At 37.9% G+C, this 22,791-nt stretch overlaps 1 protein-coding gene across 1 annotated transcript in view; it reads right to left on the bottom strand.

The window, feature by feature from the left end:
- Window positions 1-22,791, bottom strand: part of HYDIN (HYDIN axonemal central pair apparatus protein) — a 397,956-nt gene that overhangs the window by 336,021 nt on the left and 39,144 nt on the right. The window contains exons 7-8 of the mRNA XM_032157850.2: window positions 11,508-11,709; window positions 4,346-4,529 (exon numbers count right to left, since the gene is read on the bottom strand). Coding sequence (XP_032013741.1) covers window positions 4,346-4,529; window positions 11,508-11,709 — 386 coding nt within the window. The remainder of the gene's footprint in view (window positions 1-4,345; window positions 4,530-11,507; window positions 11,710-22,791) is intronic.

Below are 22,791 nucleotides of genomic sequence, written 5' to 3'. Positions count from 1 at the left end.
CAAATTTTAGTCCTGCATTTGCCAAATTTTTTGGATATCTATAGTCATCTCAAATTCAACATGTTCAGAGCCAAACTCATCATCATTTGTTGATTTACATTTGTTCATTCGTTCGTTTATTAGCACTGGCCACAAATGGGGATAAGGACCTCCCTGACCTCAAGAAGCTCAGAGTCTGATCCTAAATTGGAGAGTCAGAATTTGTAGATCAAAAAGGATCAATGTGACTTAATTGCAATACCCTGCTTGTGTACAAGGCAACTGAAGCCAAGGAAGATCAAATGGCTTGTTTAAGCTTATATTGCTATTGGCAAAGCTAGCAGTTAAACTCAGGACTCCTGACTTCCTCATTTCTATCAAAGACGTCATAATTCTCCCAATATCTTCCATACAGCTTTGGAGAAACAAATGAAATTCCTCACAATGTCTCACCTCAACAGCCAGTTGATCAAAAAGCACTTTAGTGTCTTTCTTTTGAACATCTCGGATTTCTGCCATTTCCTTCCTTTCTGACCACCTCTGGGCTATTCCAGGTCAGCAGCACCCTCATGCATCACCCGACCTTGCCTGCAGAGATGGTCAGTCTCTCTGACCCTTCCTGCACTGGGCATTTCCCCTATCCGACTTGCACCACCCATCTCACCCTCTGTCTGTGTCCGCGTTCCACAGAACATGGACCCCAGTGGATGCTCAGTGGAGGGGGAGTCTGTGGTCATAGGCAAATGCTGCTTGCACTCCATTGCTTGGAGAGTCGCCTTCTCTTGAACCAGTATTTCTTAAGCTTATTTGACCACAGAACTCCCTCTTTGCAAGGAACGCACATGACCACCCCCTAGATCCAGTGTTTCTGCAAAAGCATGGTGGGAGATGGCAGCCTGCAGTCTAAAACACAATGGGTTGGTCAGGTAGCTCCTTCCCTAATCGTCTGTTTTTGTAATTTTCCCAATTGGAAACATTCTCCAACATTGCTTGAAGTTAAGGGTTCATGTAGGGAAAGAAGGTTGGAGATGTGTGTTGAGGCTGAAACTTCTGTCATGTCAGAGGACTATCCAGGGCTCAAGTGAGCAAAGGGATCGCCACATACAATGGGTTAGATCAAGATGAGGACCAAAAATGTGAATAGGTCAAGCCCAGAGACATGGAAAGGTCAGTAAGGAATCATTGGTGCACACAGCCAGGTGGCTGAGCTGGGCTGAGGCAGGGAAGAGCAGTCAGTCGTGGTAATCTTAGATGTACTGGTAAGGTCCACATGGTCCAAGACTCTTCCCAGCTGCACTGGAGATCGAGGCTGATGACCGCTCCTCCTGAGGATGGGTGGCCCTGGGACCACAACATGGCAGTCAGGAGGAGGCTTGGGGTAGGCCACCGGTGAGTCCTGCCCATTTCTATTTCAGAAGCAGGAAGAACGGAATTACCTCGGATATGTTTCTTTGTTTTTGCAATTTTCCCAATTGGAAACATTCTCTGTCTCCTTTCCCATTTAATTAAATCTTACCCTTCCTCCAATCTTCAGTTCAGATCTCATTTCTTCTAAAAATCCTTTCTCAACTCCCTCATCTGAGACTACTGTAGCATTTATTTACCTGAATCAGAAAACCAAAATTTCAACAGTAAAAAGCATACTTGGCTTGCATTTGTGCCAAGAAGTCTGTGAAATGGTAGAATTTTCCCATTAAATACCTTTAAAAGTAATGTATAAGGTAAGATTATAGTACATTCACAAACGAGAACTGTATTTATATAAAACTTTCAGGAACTATAGTTTTTAAGTAAGGAGATTTAACATAAATAAAGAATTCATTATAACTGATATTGAGTTCTGCTGTTTTGACCAGAATAACTTTGGGAAAACTAGGAGTTTCATGCCTTCATTTTCACTTTGCAAAAATTGTCAACCAGCTAATGAATACTATTATGAGAAGAAAGACTAAATGGTACAGGAGGAAAACAAAATCATGATAGATTCCATAAAGACCATTTATAATGGAAGCGAATATTTCTGCCTATTTCTCGCATCACCTCCCCCCACAACAATACAAATAAAATTAGTCTCATTTGCTTAAAAATTATCATTTTGGTACTATTTCTGCGTATTACTAAAACGTTTTTCTTCCTAAGGATAAAAAAAGGCCTGGTGACCAGAATGCTTAATTCAGTTCCCACCTGGAATTCAAAAACTATCATATTAGATGCCATATTTTAACATACATACATCTCCTTCACTGAACTGTGGGTTATGGAAGGAAACATGAGGAAAAGCTCATCGGAGGTAATTCCAGTGTTCCTACTTCTGAAATAGAAATGGGCAGGACTTACCTATGGCTTATCTCTGGCCTCCTCCTGACCACCATGTTGTGGTCCCAGGGCTGCCCAGGAGGAGCAGTCATCAGACTGGATGTCCAGTGCAGCTGGGAACAGTCTTGGACCGCATGAACCTTACCAGTATGTTTAAGATTACCACAACTGATGGCTCTTCCCTGCCTCAGCCCAGCTCAGCCACCTGCTTGCATGCACCAATCAATAATTCCTTCTTGACCTTTTCCATATCTCTGGGCTTGACCTATTTTCACTTTTGGTCCTCATCTTGATCTAACCCATTATATTTGGAGATCCCTTTGCTCACTTGAGCCCTAGATAGTCCTCTGACATGACAGAAGTCTCAGCCTTGGCACACATCTCCAACCTTCCTTCCCTACGTGAACCCTTGACTTCAAGAAACTAGTCTACTCATGGAGCCTTGGGTGAACCATGCCATGCACATCGACAATTTCATTCTCCAAAAGGCCTGTCCTGTGAGACTCAGGCCCAGGTTCTTCTCTCAAGAAGCCTTCTCCAACTTCTTTGCCTATGAAAATCACCTCAGCCTCTGAGCTAGAATACCTTACTGTCTTCTCCGGTGACTCACATAGCCGGCCCCACAAAACTGTCCCAGAGGGTGTCTCCAAGGGAAAAGCTCCCTCTTGGAGATTAACAACACACATTAGCATATTAAAGGCTTTCCAAAGTCTTATAACCAAGAAACCTTTCAAACAATATTGAGCCTCGCATTTCTCAAACTTACTTAGCCATGGAGCTCCTTTTCCATGTTATATCCTTTAACAACAATTTGGAAGTGCAGATGGAAGGAAAATGAGCCTGCATAAGTCAGTGGCATTTCTCACAAGTGACCTTGTATTCTCAAGTGTCCTCGTGTCCATGTCTCTTCTCTATCTGATTTAAATGGCAACAACTCGGCAGCTCTAACCAGCTGCGGGCTTCCTCACCTCCTATCGCTGTTTTGTTTTGTTTTGTTTTGTTTTGTTTTGTTTTGTTTTGTTTTTGAGACGGAGTCTCCTCTGTCGCCCAGGCTGGAGTGCAGTGGTGCGATCTCGGCTCACTGCAAGCTCCATCTCCCGGGTTCACGCCATTCTCTTGCCTCAGCCTTCCTATCACTGTTTTGATCCTCATATCACTCTCTGCCTGGTGGGAGTGAACTAATACACAGGAAGGCTGTAGCACAGCACCTAGCATACAGTAAATAACAAAGCTGCTAGCTTCTTTGATTTGGGGCAGTAGGGAGAAAGAGTGCTTAAGAGTTTAGTCTGTGGAATCAGATAGGCCCTATTCTAATTCTGGCACAGCTCTCACTAGAAAGACTATCAGGTCAAGGATCATGTCTGTTTTGTCCATCAATGTCTGGTACACACACAGTGCCTGATACAGGCCATGCAGTCAATGAGTATTCAATGAATGAATGAAGGACAAAGCAGGTCTCAACCCAAGTGATTTTGCCCAACAGAGCATATTTGGCAGTGTAAAGAGACAGTTTTGGCTGTCACACTAGCATCTAGTGGGTAAAAGTAAGGACGTTTTGCATGAAACATCCTACAATGTATAGGACAAAGAATGATCCAGCCCCAAATGTCAACAGTGCCAGGGCTGAGAAGTCCTGCTCTACAGTCAGGCCAATCAGGGACGGATTTCTAACCACTGACCTCAGCTGTTAGGCCTTGAGCAAGTCACAAAATTTCTGTCTTAATTTCCTCATCTGTTGAATGGGATACTAATGGGATCTTCTATTGTACACTTGTAAGCTAATACATATGCAAATGAGATGAACTGCATAATCCCTACGAAATGGTTAACACAGTGACTGGTGCTGGAAATTGTGACCTATATACACGTCCCATGACATTCTTACCATTACCTTCTATATAATGTCTCACAGTGATGGTGAGGTTCTTCAGGTGGACTCTTCACTCTCTTGCAACTCACTGTCTCAACCTCCAAGTGAGCGCTCTTATCAAAGCAAGCCTGTGCTCCCACTTACGTTTCCCGTATGGTCAGCTTTTATTTATATGCTCACCAGGGGCTCCACAGTGAAAACGCTATTGAAGAAGAGCATGCTGTCTCCCTGCACCAGCCTCCTCTGATTCGCAAAGGTTCGGGAGAGAACAGAAAGATGTTCTCGGAGTAAGGGATCAGGAATACACTCTTCAAATAACTCATCAGTCTCATCCTTCTCCTCTTTGATCAGATCATCACAGGCCCTAAAGAAAACAGGCAATGTGAGATTCATGGGGGTACTCCCATGAAGAACTTTGTAAAGGGCTTCCCTCTAGTACCTCCTCCTGGAAATGTCCTCAGCCATCACCCTGGGGTGGTCCCTCCTTGCCCTGAGTCTGTAACCTGCTGCCCTTGCACTCAGTCCTCAGACCTCTCAGAGCCTCTGTTTGCTCATCTTCAACCACCTTCTTTAAGAGATCCTCCCTGGATTCCTTTCCTATTCAATACTCATTGCTTTACTCCTGAGCCCTTATGTATATCTGGACAAATATTTTCTTTCAGGTAATCTTGTTTTCCAGGCTGCTTTTTAAATATTTAACATCTATTCTGCCCCTCACATGGCAAGGACAATTTTGTTCCTTTTAAATTTGCTTAGCTTTAATTCTTTCTTAGCTGTTAGTTACCTGGAGCATAGAACCTGGGGCCAGCAGGGACTAGGTTTGCATACCAATCCTATGATCTGTTTACTAGCTCTGTGACTTTGGGAGTTCCCCGACTCCTCTAAGCCTCAGTGTCTTCTCCTTCTAGAGACCATAGGAGCTGCTCCATCAGAAAGATGTGTTGAGGGTTAAATGTAATCAAGGCTCTAGTGCAGTTCCTGGGACAAAGCTGTCAACTCCATATATACTGGTTTTCTCCCTCTGTCAACCATAGGCAATCACCAAGCTGTCAAGCTTACAAAATGCTCAAACTATGCCTTAAGGCACCTCCTTTTCTCTCTTTTTCTAGCTCTTAATATCCATCATGATAAGAGAGAACAGCAGCTTTCCCCAATCCTCCACTCATTGCCCCCACCGGAGCTGTGTTCACATTTCTTCTGAACTTGGCAGACTGAATTTTATCTCCTCCCAGGACATACGACCATATTCCCATCATTGTACTGGTATTACCAGGGGTGAGAAACAAATTATTTAGCAACATAAGTGCTGAGTGGGAGCCTAGGATTACTGAATTCCTGTCCCAGTTCCAACTCCTGTCAGTATCATCAAATAACTCTTTTTAAATAACGTATGTGTTCAGGGTGCTTTGGTCACACGCTGCAAAAAGAAGTCAAAGAAATGGGCTTGGTGTATTCTGGTTCCAAGCAAGAAAGCATCTTGTGCTTGATTTTTATTGCCAGGTAGGAGGCAGTGTCCAAGGTGACTGGCAGCATTCCTTCCACACTGCTGGGCACAGCAGGGCAAATTAAAGACAGCTCAGTTTGCAGAAAGAAAGGAATCCATTTCTTTTTTATTTGATATTTTTGTTATCTGATACTGACCTGGAAAACTTACAGATTATATACCCTTAGAAACCAAAAAATTCCACTTGCAGGAATAAATCCTTAAAAACAATCATGGATATAAACAAAGACACAGATACAAAGATGTCCATTAAAGTGCTAGAATGATACCAGATCAAGTGGGTAAATTTGATGTAAGATAATGAAGCACTGGTTGAACAAAAATGGGAATCATGAACATTACATTTATTGGGTACTTGCCAAACTTTTCACATGCATCATATAATTAAATACTCATAACTACCAGAAGGGTCATTAGCATTATGATCATCATTCCCACTATATAGATGATGAAACTGAGGCTTAGAAAGGTTAAGTAACTCGCCCCAGATCACATAGCTGAAAGATAGCCTTGACTTTAGGGTCTTTGGAGGTTTGAATCCCCCGGTGCTAACCAATATGCACACTGCCTCCCAGGAATCCAGGGAATATTAGGGAATAATAAGCAGCTAGTAAAGTGGTATTAAACGGAATATTTAACATCATTTTCAAATGTCTGAAATATTTTAAGGTGAAAAACAAAGTGGCAAAATGTAACATATACAATAATCCCACTTTTGTAATAAAAAAGCAAAAGAAAAATACACACTTATTAGGGAAAAAAAACAGATTTAGACATACCAAAATATTGACTGTGGTTTCCCTGGTTGGAAGGATTAGAATGGATTTTTGCCCTCATCTTTGTGCTTAATATTTTCTAAATTTTATTAGTGCACAATGTATTTCTTTTTAAACCAGAAAACAAGCCATTTAAGAAATTAAATGTTAATTAATTCTCAGGCTGAGGCACTAAGATTTTGACCTGGTTGCCTAACATGCCTACATTGGCATGAGCCTGTGGATGCCACCCCTGGAAGAGTGCACAGATGGAATGTGGGGGTGACACAATGTGGTCTGGTCTGCAGAAGGTGGAGGCAATGGATTAGATATACACATAGCAACACGAATGGATCTTAAGCACACAGCCTCGTGAGAAAAAGGAGAAAATGGAATACAAAATATGACTTCTCTCTATCTCTCCCCTAAGACAATATACATTTTGAAAGAACAGATTCATATAAAAAGATAGACACATTAACATATTAGAATGGTATCTTTGGGGGAATTAACAGGAGTGAGGTGTGGGGATGTAAGAGAATAAATAAAATGCTTTGTGTGGACTGAGGATGAAGATGATAATGCTCCATGAACTGAGGAACATGAGAACTGCAATCCCTGCACCAGAAAACAAAGAGAACAAAACAAATTCCAAAACGCTGCTCTTCTCCCATGCTGTTGAAACTCCAAATCGGTAACAGCCAGTAGAAGGCAAAGGAAGGAAAGAGGGTACTGGATTCTTCCTCTGATGGAGAATTGGAGCCAGGACTGAGAGTCTAAGGAGGAGGTGTACAGCCACAACTTCAGGTGGCCTGGCTCCAACAAGGGCTCCCATAGATCTCAGCCCTAGTGTTTTGCCATCTTGTCCTGCTGATAGTCATGGTTTCTTGCACTCAGAGGTGGTTCTCTTTTATAGATGAGGAGACCTTTCATCAGACAGCATAACAGCAGGCCAGCACTCTCTTCAGTAAAACCATGGACTTAACCCATTTTACAAATGGTCTAGTAGCTACCAACACCTTTAACAGTCAATGGGGAAGACGTGTGTCTCCAGTGCAGCAGGGTCGAAAGAGTAATAGTCCCTCATCTTCAGGTACTCAAGGCCTGTAACCTGCTCCCTTCAGCACCCACACAAAGTGCCAACTGAATGCTGAGGAGATTAAAAACTAAGAGCCATGGTCTTGAGAGCTAGAAGAAATACTCCCATGTCCACACTTGGCCTGAAACAAATGGAGCCATCCACCTTCAAACGGAAAATGGATCATGTGACTCTAAACAGTTAGCAACTCTGTGATCGATGTTACAAATGAAGAACTAGAGATCCTCTCCCTGTTTGGCAGTACCACGTAAATCTTCAGATTTTTGTATAAACCCTAGGGAAGGAAAGGGGCCTCTAAACATAACTGAGATTAAGTTTATTATGACACAGGTGGTAGGCTCAAAGCCCAATTAAAACTGATTTATCTAAGGAAACGTCTCATTTCCTCCATCTGCATATTATAGAATAAATCCATGCTGACCACTCTGAGGGGCTCCATTGAGAATTGTAGGAGCTCTTGTACAGAGCAAATCTAGAATTAGAGTTGGCTGCTATTGAGAAAATGGCTGTGACCTTGCTGGGGAAATGGGGAGCAAAAATCCTTAAAGCCCATGCCAAGTCTCTGAATACAGCGAATGTGATAAGAATGAGTATGAAAGAATCTTGCAGAATGTTTTAATATCCCTCAGGACAAGGTTGAGGAAACAAGGAGGGATGAATGCAGCCTCCATTTCTGAAGAGATTAATTTCTCTGCAAGTCTCAGGAAAACATCAAAAGAAAAAAATAAAGGTGATCTTTTAAAGGTCCCTATACATCTGATTCTCAAGTTAAAAAAAAAAAAAAGAAAAGAATTTTAAAGCACAGAACTTCTTCCTAGGGGGAGGAACGTCATTGCCCAAGTGTGTAGCATGGGAACAACCCTCTGTCCCCAAACCTGGACATGTGTCCTAAGGTTTTTAGCAATACTTTGAGGTAGGTGTGGAGGAAGACCAAACAGTAAACTGCTGGAAACAAACAGGTATTCCTGGGGCTGAAATTCCTCCACTGCAAGAAGAGATATCCAAGTGTTTGCTCATCAAGATACAAGAGGACAAGAAACCTCGATGGCTGGAATGGGACTTGAGTGTATCTGTTAAAGCTATTAGCATTATTGAAGCGACCTTTGAGCAACTTTCAGCCCCTGGAGATGAATGCCACAGGATATGCTTTAAGCCATGTTAAAATGCTAGAAAAACTGTGGGCAGGCTCTTGAATTTGACCTGAAAGTTTACCAGAAGTTAAATCTTTTAACTATAGAGGTTGCTGAAGGAGGGGGAACAAAGGAAGAAGGTGTATCCCATTATGAGCAAGAGAGTGAGACATCAAGAGGATAACGCCTGATTCAGCTCTGCAGGCCTTGCTGGGGTGCTCAAGAGAGGATTCACCCCATTCGCTAAAGATCTCGCTGCTGCTTTTCAGGGATGGGTGGGTATCTGCCCATAAGCAAGCTACCAAAGAACATTCTGCTTTCTTGACCCCTGATGTGTGGCCTGGGACACGATGTGAGAATTTGTGACATGGAGGAGGAGGGGCCTACACTCACAGCAAGAGCACCACTGCCCTGTCCAGAAGGCAGGAGTTAAATGTTTAGTAAAGGGCAAACTTGTCTGTACTTGCCTTCCTTTCCAAGAGGTTGGGCATTTCATGACAGTTACTTCAAGGACAAGAATTCATGGCTTATAATAGGAAAGTTGTTTGCTTTCTTATTATTATGCTTGGGCTGTATCGAGGAACAATGGAGAGAAGAGCAAGAAGTGCCACCCTGGTGCAACAAGAGATCAGTATGACTGGTATCCTTTTTCCCTCTTGGCTGAGTTCCTGGCACTCAGGAGAGAAGGGGCAGCATGTTGTAGACTCTTTACTGAGATAAAACAATACAATTTGGAGAAACAGGAGTTCTGGGCCTGTATGTCACACAGAGTGAAAGTGGTGGTATTCTTATTTATCTGAAGCCACTTTTCAAGTCTATTGGTTAAAAGAGGGTCATGATTCTAGATGATAAAATCAGGCTTCCAATCATGGCTATAAAAATGCTATCCTATATTTTTCCCCTTGTTACCAAGAAATTGCCAGGAGAAATAATAGAAAGAGCAAGGGAGATAGTAAAAGAAAATGATGCAAGAGAAAGGGAAGAATAAAAGACAGTATTAAAGAGATAGGGGTGTGAGTGTCAGGGGAGGTGAAGTGGGGAAAAAAACTAAAATCAATGCCCATCCACTGTGGCTGAATTATATTCTCTACAGTTTAGCATCTCTGATAACCGTTGGTTTTAATTTTTTTAGAGTTTAACTGCTGAAATTAACGTCCTTACATACTTTTTGGTATTGGCATGGCATCAATCACATATGATCCATATAGCCAAACACACAGACATGGCTGAAATTAAAGCTGGCTTTCCCTCTTACAATGGGTACTCACTCTCCACAAAGGGTTATGCCCATAGGACAAGAATGATACTGAAACACTACTTTGCTGTTTTACTTTCTTTACTTGGATCTCCTTTCCCACTTTCCCTTCAAGCATGTTGGGCCATTTTGATCACTGGTAAGCACATGTGAGCTGGGGAACCAGGGCAAAGGAAGCAGTAGTGGGTCCTTTTCCTTGTGCCTTTTAAAACCACAGATATTTCTATGCCATAAAGCCAGAGGAAGATTTTAGGCATAAGTCGTTTTTCTTTCCTCATTTTTTAAAAGATGGCACAGTGGCGATTCAGTGATTAAAGCTCATTGTCTGAATGACAAAGCTTCTGGCCCACTGTGTCCTGTCATTGTCGTGGCTTCTGATTCAATTAGGGACTGCACACTGGGGGGGTTCTTCCTGGTTTCCACGGACCTAAGACTTTTATTTTTATCACATACGAACTTGGTTTTAAACAAAGCTTTGAAGCTTCCCAGGGCTAGTCTTTAATGAAAATGGAAAGGCAAATAAAAAAGGCTGAAATAAATTCCAATGAAAGCAGCAAAAGGGTTAATTCAGGGAGGTTGGAAGGAGATAAAAATGAAAATGGAGCTTAAAAGAGGCAAGCATGGATTCAGTAAAAAGAAATCTTCAAAATTTAACAGTGATGAGATTAGCTACAACAGTTTGGTTTTACATTTTATTAATTTTCTCCACTGCCCGAAGTGCCATTTTTAAAACTATAATATTAAAGATACCAATAAGAAATCATTATTAAATTATATAGCTTGCAGGGACTGGAGCAATGCTACTAAAACCAAGAATATAAAAGCCATTACATCTAAGCCCTTCTTTTTCCTCAATCTTCCTATTTTCTACAAGTATCTTTTCACTGAAAAAAATTCCACATTGATGCCAATCCAAAATAGATTATTTTAGGAACTCTTTATAAAAGCTGATCAACCTGGCCGGGCGTGGTGGCTCACGCTTGTAATCCCAACACTTTGGGAGGTTGAGGTGGGCAGATCATGAGGTCAAGGAGCTTGAGACCAGCCTGGCCAACATATTGAAACCCTATGTCTCTACTAAAAGTACAAAAAATTAGCCGGGCGTGGTGGTGGGCGCCTGTAATCCTAGCTACTCAGGAGGCTGAGGCAGGAGAAATGCTTGAACCCAAGAGGCGGAGGTTGTAGTGAGCTGAGATCGCGCCACTGCACACCAGCCCTGGCGACAGTATGAGACTCCGTCTCAAAAAAAGCTGATCAACCTAGTTAGGGTTATCAAAAGTAATAGAGACAGGTAGACTTGCTTTGAAAGAATAGTGAAGAATGATAGGTTTTGTCTTCAAAATCTAGGCATTCCATTACTGCTAAACTATAACCAGGTTACATTAACTCAGGATGGACATTCTGTTCCACATAGCTCAGCTCAGATCGTTCAAATGAGCAGCTTCAAAAGAGGATCTTACACCAGAAGCAAGTTAGAAAAATGTGACATTGGTTGAGCTGACTAAAAATGTAGTACAAAATTCACTGATTTTTCATAATAACTGAGTTTTACATTCCCCCCCTCCAAATTACTGCATATAGGTGATTTTTGTTACAGACCTATACTTTTCTCTGTCCTCTTCTTGCTGGGTAGCAAATACCTTCCACAGGAAATGGGCAATGATATTACTGCGGTTGTGAATGGTTATAGTTCGCTGATTGGCCAGAGATATGTAGGTTTTCTCGATGGTCAAGGAATTCTTATCCAGCCTTATATTCATGTCTGTGGCAGCTCCATAGAGAGATACAAACACCTTTTCACCTAGGAATTAACAAAGTACAAACACACTTCAAGATTTATTCTAAAATGACACGCCTAGGCTATCTTTTTTTCAAGCTGAAGTTAGGCAAAATAGCATAAGCATCAGGATTTCATTCTTTCCACTGTACCCCCATCAGTTCAGAGATGAGATATGATCAGAAAACAAATATTATGCTTGGTGCAGTTATAGAAACATCAAGCTATCTTGCCAGGTCATTGTAAGAAATATATAAAATATGCATTGTTGTTGTGGGCACTCCAAAACTTTTTCTTCTTTGTAAATAGCTTTCAATCCTACAGCCTGACCAGGAGGGCAATCGAGTTAATAGAATTTTACTCTATGCCTCATCTTTAGCTCATGCATGAGCTTGATTTGTCATTCTTAAAAATGCTTGTACCAAGTATACTTAAGAAGAGCTGCTCAACATGACAGAATTTAAGTCCATTTGAGAACAGTGATCAGGAGGGAAAATTCAGTAACTTCAAAAATAGAAAACTGACTACTTAAAAGAAACCGCATCCCTAAACAGCAATTAAAACAAAACAAAACAAAACAAAAGAAACACACACACACACATACACACACACATACACCCCTGACATGTCTGGATAGTGGCCACATAAAAAGAAAACAAAAATAGACAAAAATTGTATTAAAAATTTAAAATTTTTAAATATTAGGAATATCTTTATTCAGTATAGCAATTTAAGTCCCTGACTTCATTCAGGATGCACCAATTACCTTGATTCTAAGTATATAAGTGAGTTTTCAAGAAGACACAAACCTATAAACTATATTTGATTTGATCTCTGCAATGTCACAGCAGGTGCATTACTCTGACATCATATAGAAAAAATAAATATTGAAATACCATGAATGTTTTGTTGATTTATGTTGCTAAAGTTTTAAAGCATCATTACTTGCATCTTATTTTTTAGCAAACATTTCTGCTCCACTCACTCTTGTATGAACCAGTCATTCAGGAAATCAACAACCTTTATACATTTTAAATGTTATTTAGGCTCAATAACTTTGGATGCAGAAAAAACTTTCCCCAAAGAAAGAAAAAGTAAGCATCTAGGCATTTGACTTTAAAATTATTATTTAAAAAACTTATATAGAGAGTCGAAATTTCAAGTACTATAAAAGCAAATACAACGAAACTAAAAAATATATTTCTCCCCTTCACCTAACTCCAGGTCTGATTTTTAGAGGTAAGAACTGTCAATATTTTCATGTACATCCTTTCTAAAAAAAGGTATGCACTCTTGTCAACTTTTAAACTTTCTTTGAGTGAAATGTAACAATCTGATAAGTGAAAACTCATTGTTACTTTAATTGGAATATCCTTAATTATGGATGGTGTTGAACACCTTTTCATAAATTAATTGGCTTAAACCAAAGAGAAAACTCCTCCTCCAAATAAGTTAATACTCAAAGAACTATGCCTTCTGCTGGTTGCGGTGTCTCATGCATGTAATCCCAGCACTTGGGGAGGCTGAGGCAGGCAGATCACCTGAGGTCGGGAGTTCAAGACCAGCCTGATCCACATACAGAAACCCAATCTCTACTAAAAAATACAAAATTAGCAGGGCATGGTGGCGCATGCCTGTAGTCCCAGCTACTCAGGAGGCTGAGGCAGGAGAATCACTTGAACCCGGGAGGCGGAGGTTGTGGTGAGCCAAGATCGTGCCATTGCACTCTAGCCTGGGCAACAAGAGCAAAACTCTGTCTCAAAAAAAGAAAAAAAAAAAAAAAAAGAACTATGCCTTCAAGATGAGAGTGAACTGGAAGTAGATTAGCCTTAGTGCAGAGTTGAATATCATGCTGGAATTGCCTACTTGCAAATAACTTCAAATCTTGAATTTGATAATTATTGACTGGTTATGCCCTGAGACACTTGGTGAAAGAAACTCAACTTTTTTGGAGGGAAAGGTACTTGCATCCAAAGTTTCAAAATTTTCAACATTGTTTAAAAAGCACATAACCAAAACATAATGATGCAATGCAAGGAAATAAAACTCCATGTGTTGGAACCAGCAGGTACAAGAAAAATGGAAATAGGCCCACAAAAATATCAGACACTAGGAATCATCAGATAGAAACTATGAACCAATTATACATACTATGTTTAAAGAAACAAATGGATTACTGAAGCCATATGTAGAAAATAGAAAATCAATAACATCTTTAAAAAATTTGAAAAAAGCCACACTCTAGGACTTATAGAAATAAAATAGTCTAAATTATAAAAAACTCAAAATATATATTTAATAAAATAATTTTATTATATTTCATGACAAATTAGTGAAATGGGAGGTAGTTCAGAAAATACAAAAGGCAATATGAAGAAATAAAAATATATGAAAATTACAGTGGATAAGATACAAGGAAGATAAAGTGAGAAGGTCTAAAAGTATTGAATTGGAAACACTCAGGACAGGAAAGAGATAATGAAGCAAAGACAGTATTTCAAAAGATGATGGCTAAGAATTTTGTTTGGAATTAAAGACATCAGTTCACAGTTCAAAAGGCCAGTGAAAGTCAAATTGGATAAATTTTTTAAAAATCAGACCTAAATATATTGCAGTGAAACTGAAGAAAATCAAAGACAAAGAAAAAATCCTGAAAGCAGCCTGAGGAAAAAAACATTATTTTTAAAGGTTCCACACTTGGAATTACACCTAACTTTTGAACTGAAACAATGGAAACTAAAAAATAATGGAATGATATCTTCAATATGACGAAGGTGAAAACAATGCCATTCAAGAGTTCTACACAAATTTTCCAGCTTTTTTTGTCTGCAAATATCTTTCTTTTGTCTTCACTTTTAAAGGATACTTTCAGTGGTATAAATTCGCATTGTTTTCTTTCAGCACTTCAACAATGCCATTTGACTGTCTTCCAGCTTCCATAATTTCAGCAGAAAATTTTGCCATCAGTATTCTTAGTGTTCCTGTTAAGATAATATGTCTTTTTTCTCTGAGTACTTTTATAATGTTCTCTTTGTTTAGATTTCAGCCATTTAACCATAATATGCCTAAGTTTGGTTTTCTTTGTACTTGTACCACCACAGGCTTGCTGAGTGTTTATAAACCTCTGGATTAAGGTCATGCATCATTTCTGGAAAATTCTCAGCCATTATTGCTTAAAATATTTTTTACTCCATTCTTCCTCCTCTACTTTTGAGACTCCAATTGCATGTATGTTGACCTTCTGACTGTGTCCCACTTGGATGTTCTATTTTTTCCCCATTCTTTTCTACTTCTCTCTGTGCTTCCGTTTGGGTATTTTCTATTGAACTGTCTTCAGGTTCACTAATCCTATCTTTTGTGGTATCCATTTTGCTGCTAAAGTCATACCATTAGTTCTTAATTTCCAACACTGTATTTTTCAATATAACACTGTTATTAAAATCTGATAAAGATATAACAATGATATAGGCCAGTCTATAGGCCAATTGCACTTCTGAATAACAATGTAAAATTTCTGAATAAAAATAGCTAATCATAATATATCAGCACATTAAAGGAATGATACTTCATAACCAAGTGGAATTTATTCCAGAAATGCAATAATGTCCCACTACTAGAAATCTGTTTATGTAGCAATAGATCTAAGGAAAAAAAATGGTATGATCTTCATTGATGCTGAAAAAGAATTTGACAAAACTCAAAATGCATTTTAAAAACATCTATAAAATAGAAATTGATAGAATTAAAATATAGTAAAGTCTCAGTAATTAAAATATTAATAGCATGGTAGCAGTGCATGAAGAGACAGATCAGTGGAATAGAATGAAGTCAAAACAGACCCAAATGCACACTGGAATTTAGTATATTATAAAGGCAGTATCTCAAATCATTGGTATAAAGACATATTTGTAAAAAAAAAACAAACAAGTATTGTTAGGACAACTTCATAGCCATATGAAAAAACCTACCTCATATCTTCTATCAGAATAAATGTCAAGTGAGTCAAATATTTAAATGTTCAATATGAAGCCATATATATAAAACAATATAAATGAGAATTTCTTCATAACTTTAGAGAGGAGAAAGTTTTCTAACTATGACTCAAAATCCAGATCCCTCTAAAAAACTAAGAAATTTGATTACCTAAAAATGAAAAAGAAACTCATTCAAAAGAAATAAATACATGACCCATCCAAAAACTTGACTGTAAAAGGGATATAGGACCTCCAAGAAACATGTACAGCTGCAAGATAGCACTAGTAATAAAGAAATATAAAATAAAATATCATTTCATGACCATCAAATTAACAAACAAAAATCAGTTTTATAATATCATTTTAGCAATATATTGGCAAGAATATGGAAAAAGAATTTTTGTATACTTCTGATGAAAGTATAAATTGACACCACAACTTGACAAGCCAATTTAGTATCCAGTAAAGCTCAGGATAATTTTGCCCTACACCCCAGCAATTGCACTTGTAGGTATTTATCCTAAAGGAAAATCTCACACAGCTGCCCAGGAAGACACTGTACAAAGCTGCTCAATGCAGCACTGTTTGTAAAAGCAAAGAAGTAAATATTCAATTTTCACATACTGGAATGTGGCACACTCATTAAAATGAATCAGAGCAATGTGTATCTACATGTTTAAATATTTAAAACAACATTGAATGAAAAAAGCAAGTTGGAGAATTGCATGTACAGTATGATATCGTTTATGTGAACTTTAAAACTGCTCAAGACAATACTAAATATTGTTTATGGATAAGTGAATATGTAGGAATAGCATTAAAATGCACCCAATAAAGCTCCTCTGAGGAGCAAGATACAGGAATTAGATCAGAAAAGGGTAACAAAGTGGCTTCAGGTCTGTAATCAGTTTGATTATCCAAAAAAAATAAAACCTCTAGAAAGAAATGTGTACGGCAAAAGGTTGAGATGTGTTAAATATAACAGGTGTTGATGATATTATTATCTGTGCTTTTGTGGTTATCTGAAATATGTCATTGTTTAAACAAATAATCAAAGGGAATGAAAGATCCAAGGGCTTATTTCACGCAACCTAGGGGTCAGAGACACTAATGTCATTAATTTGAACTGTTCACTGCAAAAGTCTTCCTTCTCAGAAATATAGCAAAAGCAATTATTTTTTTCAAGAACCATCTAATATTGATTTTTTTTCATCACTATCTTCCAAAACTCATCAGCTCCACAAAGTGAAGGAAGCAATAACTCTTCTCTTATCCCCAAAGCTATTGAAGTACTTGGTTTTTATAATACCTACTTTTATAGAGACAACCTTAAAAAGTTCCCCAACCCTTAGCTACTTTGAAGACTAACAGGATGGAAGTGGTGTCATGTCTCCAGGAACGGATGGGGAAGCTGTTCCTCAACATTAGCATTTTCTGTGTCCTTGGAGGACCTGTTCCCGCACTGGTACCTTTTTAGTTTCTGGAGTTGCATGCTGCAGTCATCGTAGATGGGATTAGGAACAATCTTTTATTACATCCCAGTACAGACATATTTTGTGGAAGGTCTCATTATCTCTTGCCAGTTTTGCTACCATCAATCAAATAAAAACAAATATGAACAAACCTAATTTTACAAAAATGGATGTGAAGCTAACTATATACACAATACACTTCATACTGTGGTTTCAGTACTCTCAGACAACAGAGGACACTAAATTAAATACATGAGTGGAGCCACAGATTTTCCAGGGAACTAACAAGTTGATGGAAAGTTTTTCATCACTTGGTGACAACAGGGTCAAATTCACTACGGTAGTGCATTGCTGAACCGAACTTCTTTGGAAGTGCTCTTTGTTCAGGAAACTTAAGCAACTTGACGGCTCACCTGGCATGTCAGTGGCAATGCCAAAACCCGTATTCTCGGTCTGCACAGAAGGCAGTGTGAGATGCAGAAAGTGTACTGGCCTCAGGGGGTCCCGAAGACCTGGATTCAAATTCCAGCTCTACTGAGCTGTAAAGTCATTTAACGTCTCTGGGCTTCAGTTTACTTATCAGTAAAATGAAGGGAGTTAAAGAAATATCCTTTTAAATACTAACACCTGCTAATTTGCAAGTCTTCACTTGCTATGAACTTATGGAAACCTTATCTCACTTCCCTAAACATTTAAATCCCTGACAATCAGAGTGTCTTAACTTCTGCTACTCCCTATCCTGAGCTATGGAATAAGAAACAAAGAAAAGAAAACAAGGTCAAGTAATGTTTCCATTGCTTCTAAAGCCATGTTAAAACATTTGCTTCTTTTACAATACCTCTGTTTGGCTAGATTTTCTAGTTATAACAGCACACATTTATAATTAATAATAATCCTACCATGGAAACAAAGTTGATGCGGGTAAGTCTGCATAGATATTAATAGATTCAGATAGATATTATTTAGCAGTTTCAACTGCAACGTGGCAATATAACAATTACTGACTATATTATATTTTGGTATGCCTCTATTGGCCTTTATGAGAAAAAAAGAAAAATTCTTTATGGTTTTAGAAAGCTTACTAGAGTAAAATATGTAAATTACTATAAAGCTGCCGTGTGAAGCACTAATATTATAACTGTGTGTATAATAATAACACATCATCACACCTTTGGGGAAAAAGGTTACTTGCCAACTTCTGACTCCTAAAGTATCTCCTCTTTAGTAAGAGACATAATACTTTAAAAAACACTGAATACGTGCATCAACTCTATTTCCTGAGTATGCCAATGGTTAATGCCACTTCTAAGGTGAGAAGAGCAACCTCACCAGGCATTGAAGAAGAAACCCCCTACTACTATTTCTGGTACTCATTCTTGTAACCAAAGTTTCAATACAAGTGTCTTTTTTCTTTTTCTTTTTTTTTTATTTTGTTCAAATGTCTTTTTTGAAATGCTGTTCTGAATAGTAATATCTCCTTGAACGCTGTGATTATATTTAGTTTCTCAAGACTCAGTTGAAAAGTGCAAAACTGAAGCAATTAACCATTTGTTTGTCTCTTCAGAGGCAAATGATACTTCCACTTATTTGTTCGGTTTTGGATTTGGTTTTGGTTTGGTTTTGTTGTTATCAATGTAGCCTTGAGTAATTGTATTTTTAATCTCTTCTGGAGGGATGAGTTTACAAAAGGTATCACCTTGCATCAGTTCTTTCTCAATTTTAGACTATAATAAAAAAGATAATTAAATCATTTCTCAGGCAAAATCAACTGCTTAAACAAACTTCATTTTACTATACGTAGGCACCCACAGGGAGAAAGAGGAAAAGAGAAAGGAGGGGAGAATTCTGGTTCAGAAAAACATTAATGGGTAAAACAGTAGATATTGCTGAAACTTTATGCTCAACCTCCTTAATTGCTAAAGCACTGGTTCAAACTCTGGTTGTCAAAAAAAGCAAAGAAATCTCCTAACTTCATTTAATCAAGAATATATTCAGTGGAGGGCCAGAAACAGAAGGAACAAATGCCACTGTTAGGAACGTTAGGACTCCTGCTGAGGAGTGTCAGCGCTGCTCCTTCTGGAACATTGTTTTAGGAATTACAAAGAAAAGACTCATCAACATCCCATGTTAAATTTCCTTCCCCAAATAAATTCATATTTCAAACAGCTGCAGAAAGTTCAATCGGATGCTTATTTAATGAAATGAAAAGCCAATGATCATGGCTGCTTGGAAAAGCTTCATGATTAATTGTGTTTAGGCAGTTATTAGCATTTTTCACTAATGGAAGGTTATGGATTCTGGTCATTAATAACCCACAGTAAAGACTGAAAGCATATTCTTAGCAGCAGTTCATTTCATGTAAGGAGAAAGGCTATAAGACAGTTTACCTCTGCAATCTTCAGAATATGACTTTATTCATTCACCAAAGGTGACATTAGAACCTCAGGGGGTAGAAACCAACTTTTCTATGAATGATTTTTTTTTTTTTTTTTTTTTTAAACGGAGTCTAGCTCTGTCGCCAGGCTGGAGTTTAGTGGCACGATCTTGCCTCACTGCAACCTCCGACTCCCTGGTTCAAGCTATTCTCCTGCCTCAGCCTCCCAAGTAGCTGGGATTACAGGCACGCGCCATCACACCCAGCTAATTTTTGTATTTTTAGTAGAGATGGGGTTTCACCATGTTGGCCAGGATGGTCTCGATCTTCTGACCTTGTGATCCGCCTGCCTCGGCCTCCTGATTACAGGCGTGAGTCACCACCCCTGGCTGAATGATTAAATTTTAATACACAAATATTTATTGTGGTTCAATCTATCTTTCCTTTAGCACAGCAGTATATATGTAAGTATGGGTGTCATTCCAAATACTTATACAAAAGTAAAATTGAGATCCAGGGAGGCTGGGAAAATGCAGCTGCATTTCAAAGGCAGCAGATCAAGAGAGCACAAATGCACATAGAGTCATATGGGAGATGAGACGATCTGCTATAGTGAAAGAACACTGCCCAGGAGGTAAGAGGCTGAGTCTGGCTTCTAACTGGGCTTCTATTTGGGCTTCTGATTAGTTCTGTGACCTTGGGTGAACCACTTAATTTCTTAGGGCTTTAGTTTCTCTATCTGTAAAATCTAAGGGCTGGATGAGGTTATCACTGAAGTTGTCACTCAAGTTTTGATTCTGTTGATCTATAAGCACTCTAAATCAGCTGAACTCAAAACCCAACCAAATAGCATTTTTTGAAATTATACCCCAACATATGTAGAGTTGTTTATTTATAAATTATACCCATATACTGGATTGCTCATGTGTCAAATGTATTAAAAATACCCCCAAATGTTGAAAAGAATGAGATAAAGATGAAATTAAAAGATAATTTATTTACTATGTTTACCAACAATTAATTATTTTAATAAGAGTAAAAGGGTTGACTATGCTTCATTCTTTTTCAAACTCCTGATTTAAAATCTTGTGACACAGTGACCCAAATGTAATTCTAAGGCCACATTTATTCTGATACTTAGTTTCAGCAACTAACATAAGCAAAATCAACAAGGATATAAGATATAAGATGTACGCAAAATCAACAAAGATACGGAGATCCAGACAGAAAAAAAATGTATCACTGACCATATTTATTAGCAGGCATATGTTTCTTCAGTTTCATCCACTATCAGTACCAATAACACAATGGTTTTGGCTGAAATTCGGCTAATAATTTTACCATAATGGGAACAATTACTTAACAGTCAAACAGGAGGTTCAAATATATCTGTAATTGCATTTAATATAAAATGACTGAATAGTACAATTAAAAGACAAAGATTTTCAGACCAGATTTAATAATCAGCCTCATTGGTGATGCTTCCAAATGTCATACTTTAAATGTGAGGAAGGTTGAAAGTGAAAGGATAAACAGATTGTACTATGTCCACACTAATCAAAAGAAAGCTTCCATGTTGTATAAATATCAGATCGAGTAGACTTTAGTGTCATAAATCTTACTAAAGATTGAGACATTTTATAATAAAATGGTTAATTCAACAGGAAGTTATAATAATCCTACATGTGTATACATCAAGTATCATGGCCTCAAAATATATAAAATGAAAATTGTTAGCACCAAAAAAGAGGAACACCTAAGTTGTAGTTGTGGATTTTAATGACATCTTCCAATAACTGATAAAACAAGGAGACAAAAGATTAGTAAAGATATAGATTGAATGGCATCATTAACAAATTTGACCTAATTGACATTTATGGAAGGTGTACCCTTTTCAAGTGTACAAGGAACATTTACCAAAATGGAACATATTTTGGGTCATAATGTAAGTCTCAACTAATTTCAAGGCCTGAAATCATACAGAACTTGCCTTCTGTCACTGGTAGGCTTAAACAAGAAATCAATAACAAAAAGAGGCCTAGAAAATTTCCTAATGTTTGAATATTAATCAACGCATTGCTAAATAGCCCATGTGTCAAAAAAAAATAAAAATGTAAATTCTAAAACATTTTCAATCAAATGTTAAAAACAAAATATGTAAAAACATACGGGCTGAAGATTGAGTCAATTTTAGAGGAAAATGTATTGTCTTAAATGCATGTATTATAAAAGAAGAAAGGCTGAACGTCAATATTCTGAGCATCCCTGCTAAGATCTAGAAAAATCATAACAAATCAAACCTAAAGAAAGTAGAAGGACTGAAAAAATGAAGAGGAGAAATCAATGAAATTGAGAAGTGAACAATAAAAATAATCAACTAAGAGTTGGTTCTTTGAATAAACTAAAAAAAAAAACTGATAAAGCCCTAACAATATAGATCAAGAAAAAAAAAAAAGAGGAGGATACAAATTACCAATAAGAAAAGAGGAGATGTCACCAAGGATCCTATAGCAAACAATGATTAAGAAGGGTTCTGAACAACTGTATGCCAAAATTTTAAGATTTTAGATTAAATGGAAAAAGTTTACTGAAAAAGTTTAACAGAATGAATCATCAAAAACCTGCCCCCCTTTTAAAAAGTGAGGTTAAATCAATGGCTTAAAGAATAAAATTTTCAATTATTTAAGGAAGAAATAACATGACTCTTTAAAACAATTTCTCTAGAGAATTAAAAAGAGAGAACAATTCGCAACTTGTTTTATGAGACCAATTTGTTTTGTTCTGTCAAGGGCATTACATGAACAGAAAATTACAGGCCAATCTGTCTCATTAATTTGGATACCAAATTCTTGAACAAAATATTAGCAAATATAATCCAATGACGTATTAAAATGATAATATACAAACTTGAGTTTATCCCAGAACACAGCAGGAATTTAGCATTTCAAAATCAATCATCGCATTAGAAGAATAAAGGTGAAATAATGTATAATCATGTCAACAAATGCAGAGTATTTGATAAAATTAAACATCTATTCAAGATTAAAAGTCTTAGAAACCTAGAGATAGAAGGAAATTTTTTTAACCTGATAGAGTCTCCACTAAAAACCTATAGCAAACATCATACTAAATGATGAAATACTGAGCACTTCTCTTCTGAGACTGAGAACAAGAGAAAGATATTTGCTGTCATTACTTCCAATGCACAGCATACTAAATGTCTAGCCTGTGGAAGAAAGAATAAGAAATGAAGAGCATAAGGATTGAACAAAATAAAAACTATTAT

This window comes from Hylobates moloch, unplaced genomic scaffold (assembly GCF_009828535.3).
Source record: "Hylobates moloch isolate HMO894 unplaced genomic scaffold, HMol_V3 SCAFFOLD_6, whole genome shotgun sequence".
Classification (NCBI taxonomy): domain Eukaryota; kingdom Metazoa; phylum Chordata; class Mammalia; order Primates; family Hylobatidae; genus Hylobates; species Hylobates moloch.
The sequence above is the reverse complement of the archived record's forward strand: the minus strand, read 5'-3'. Positions and strand labels throughout refer to the sequence as shown.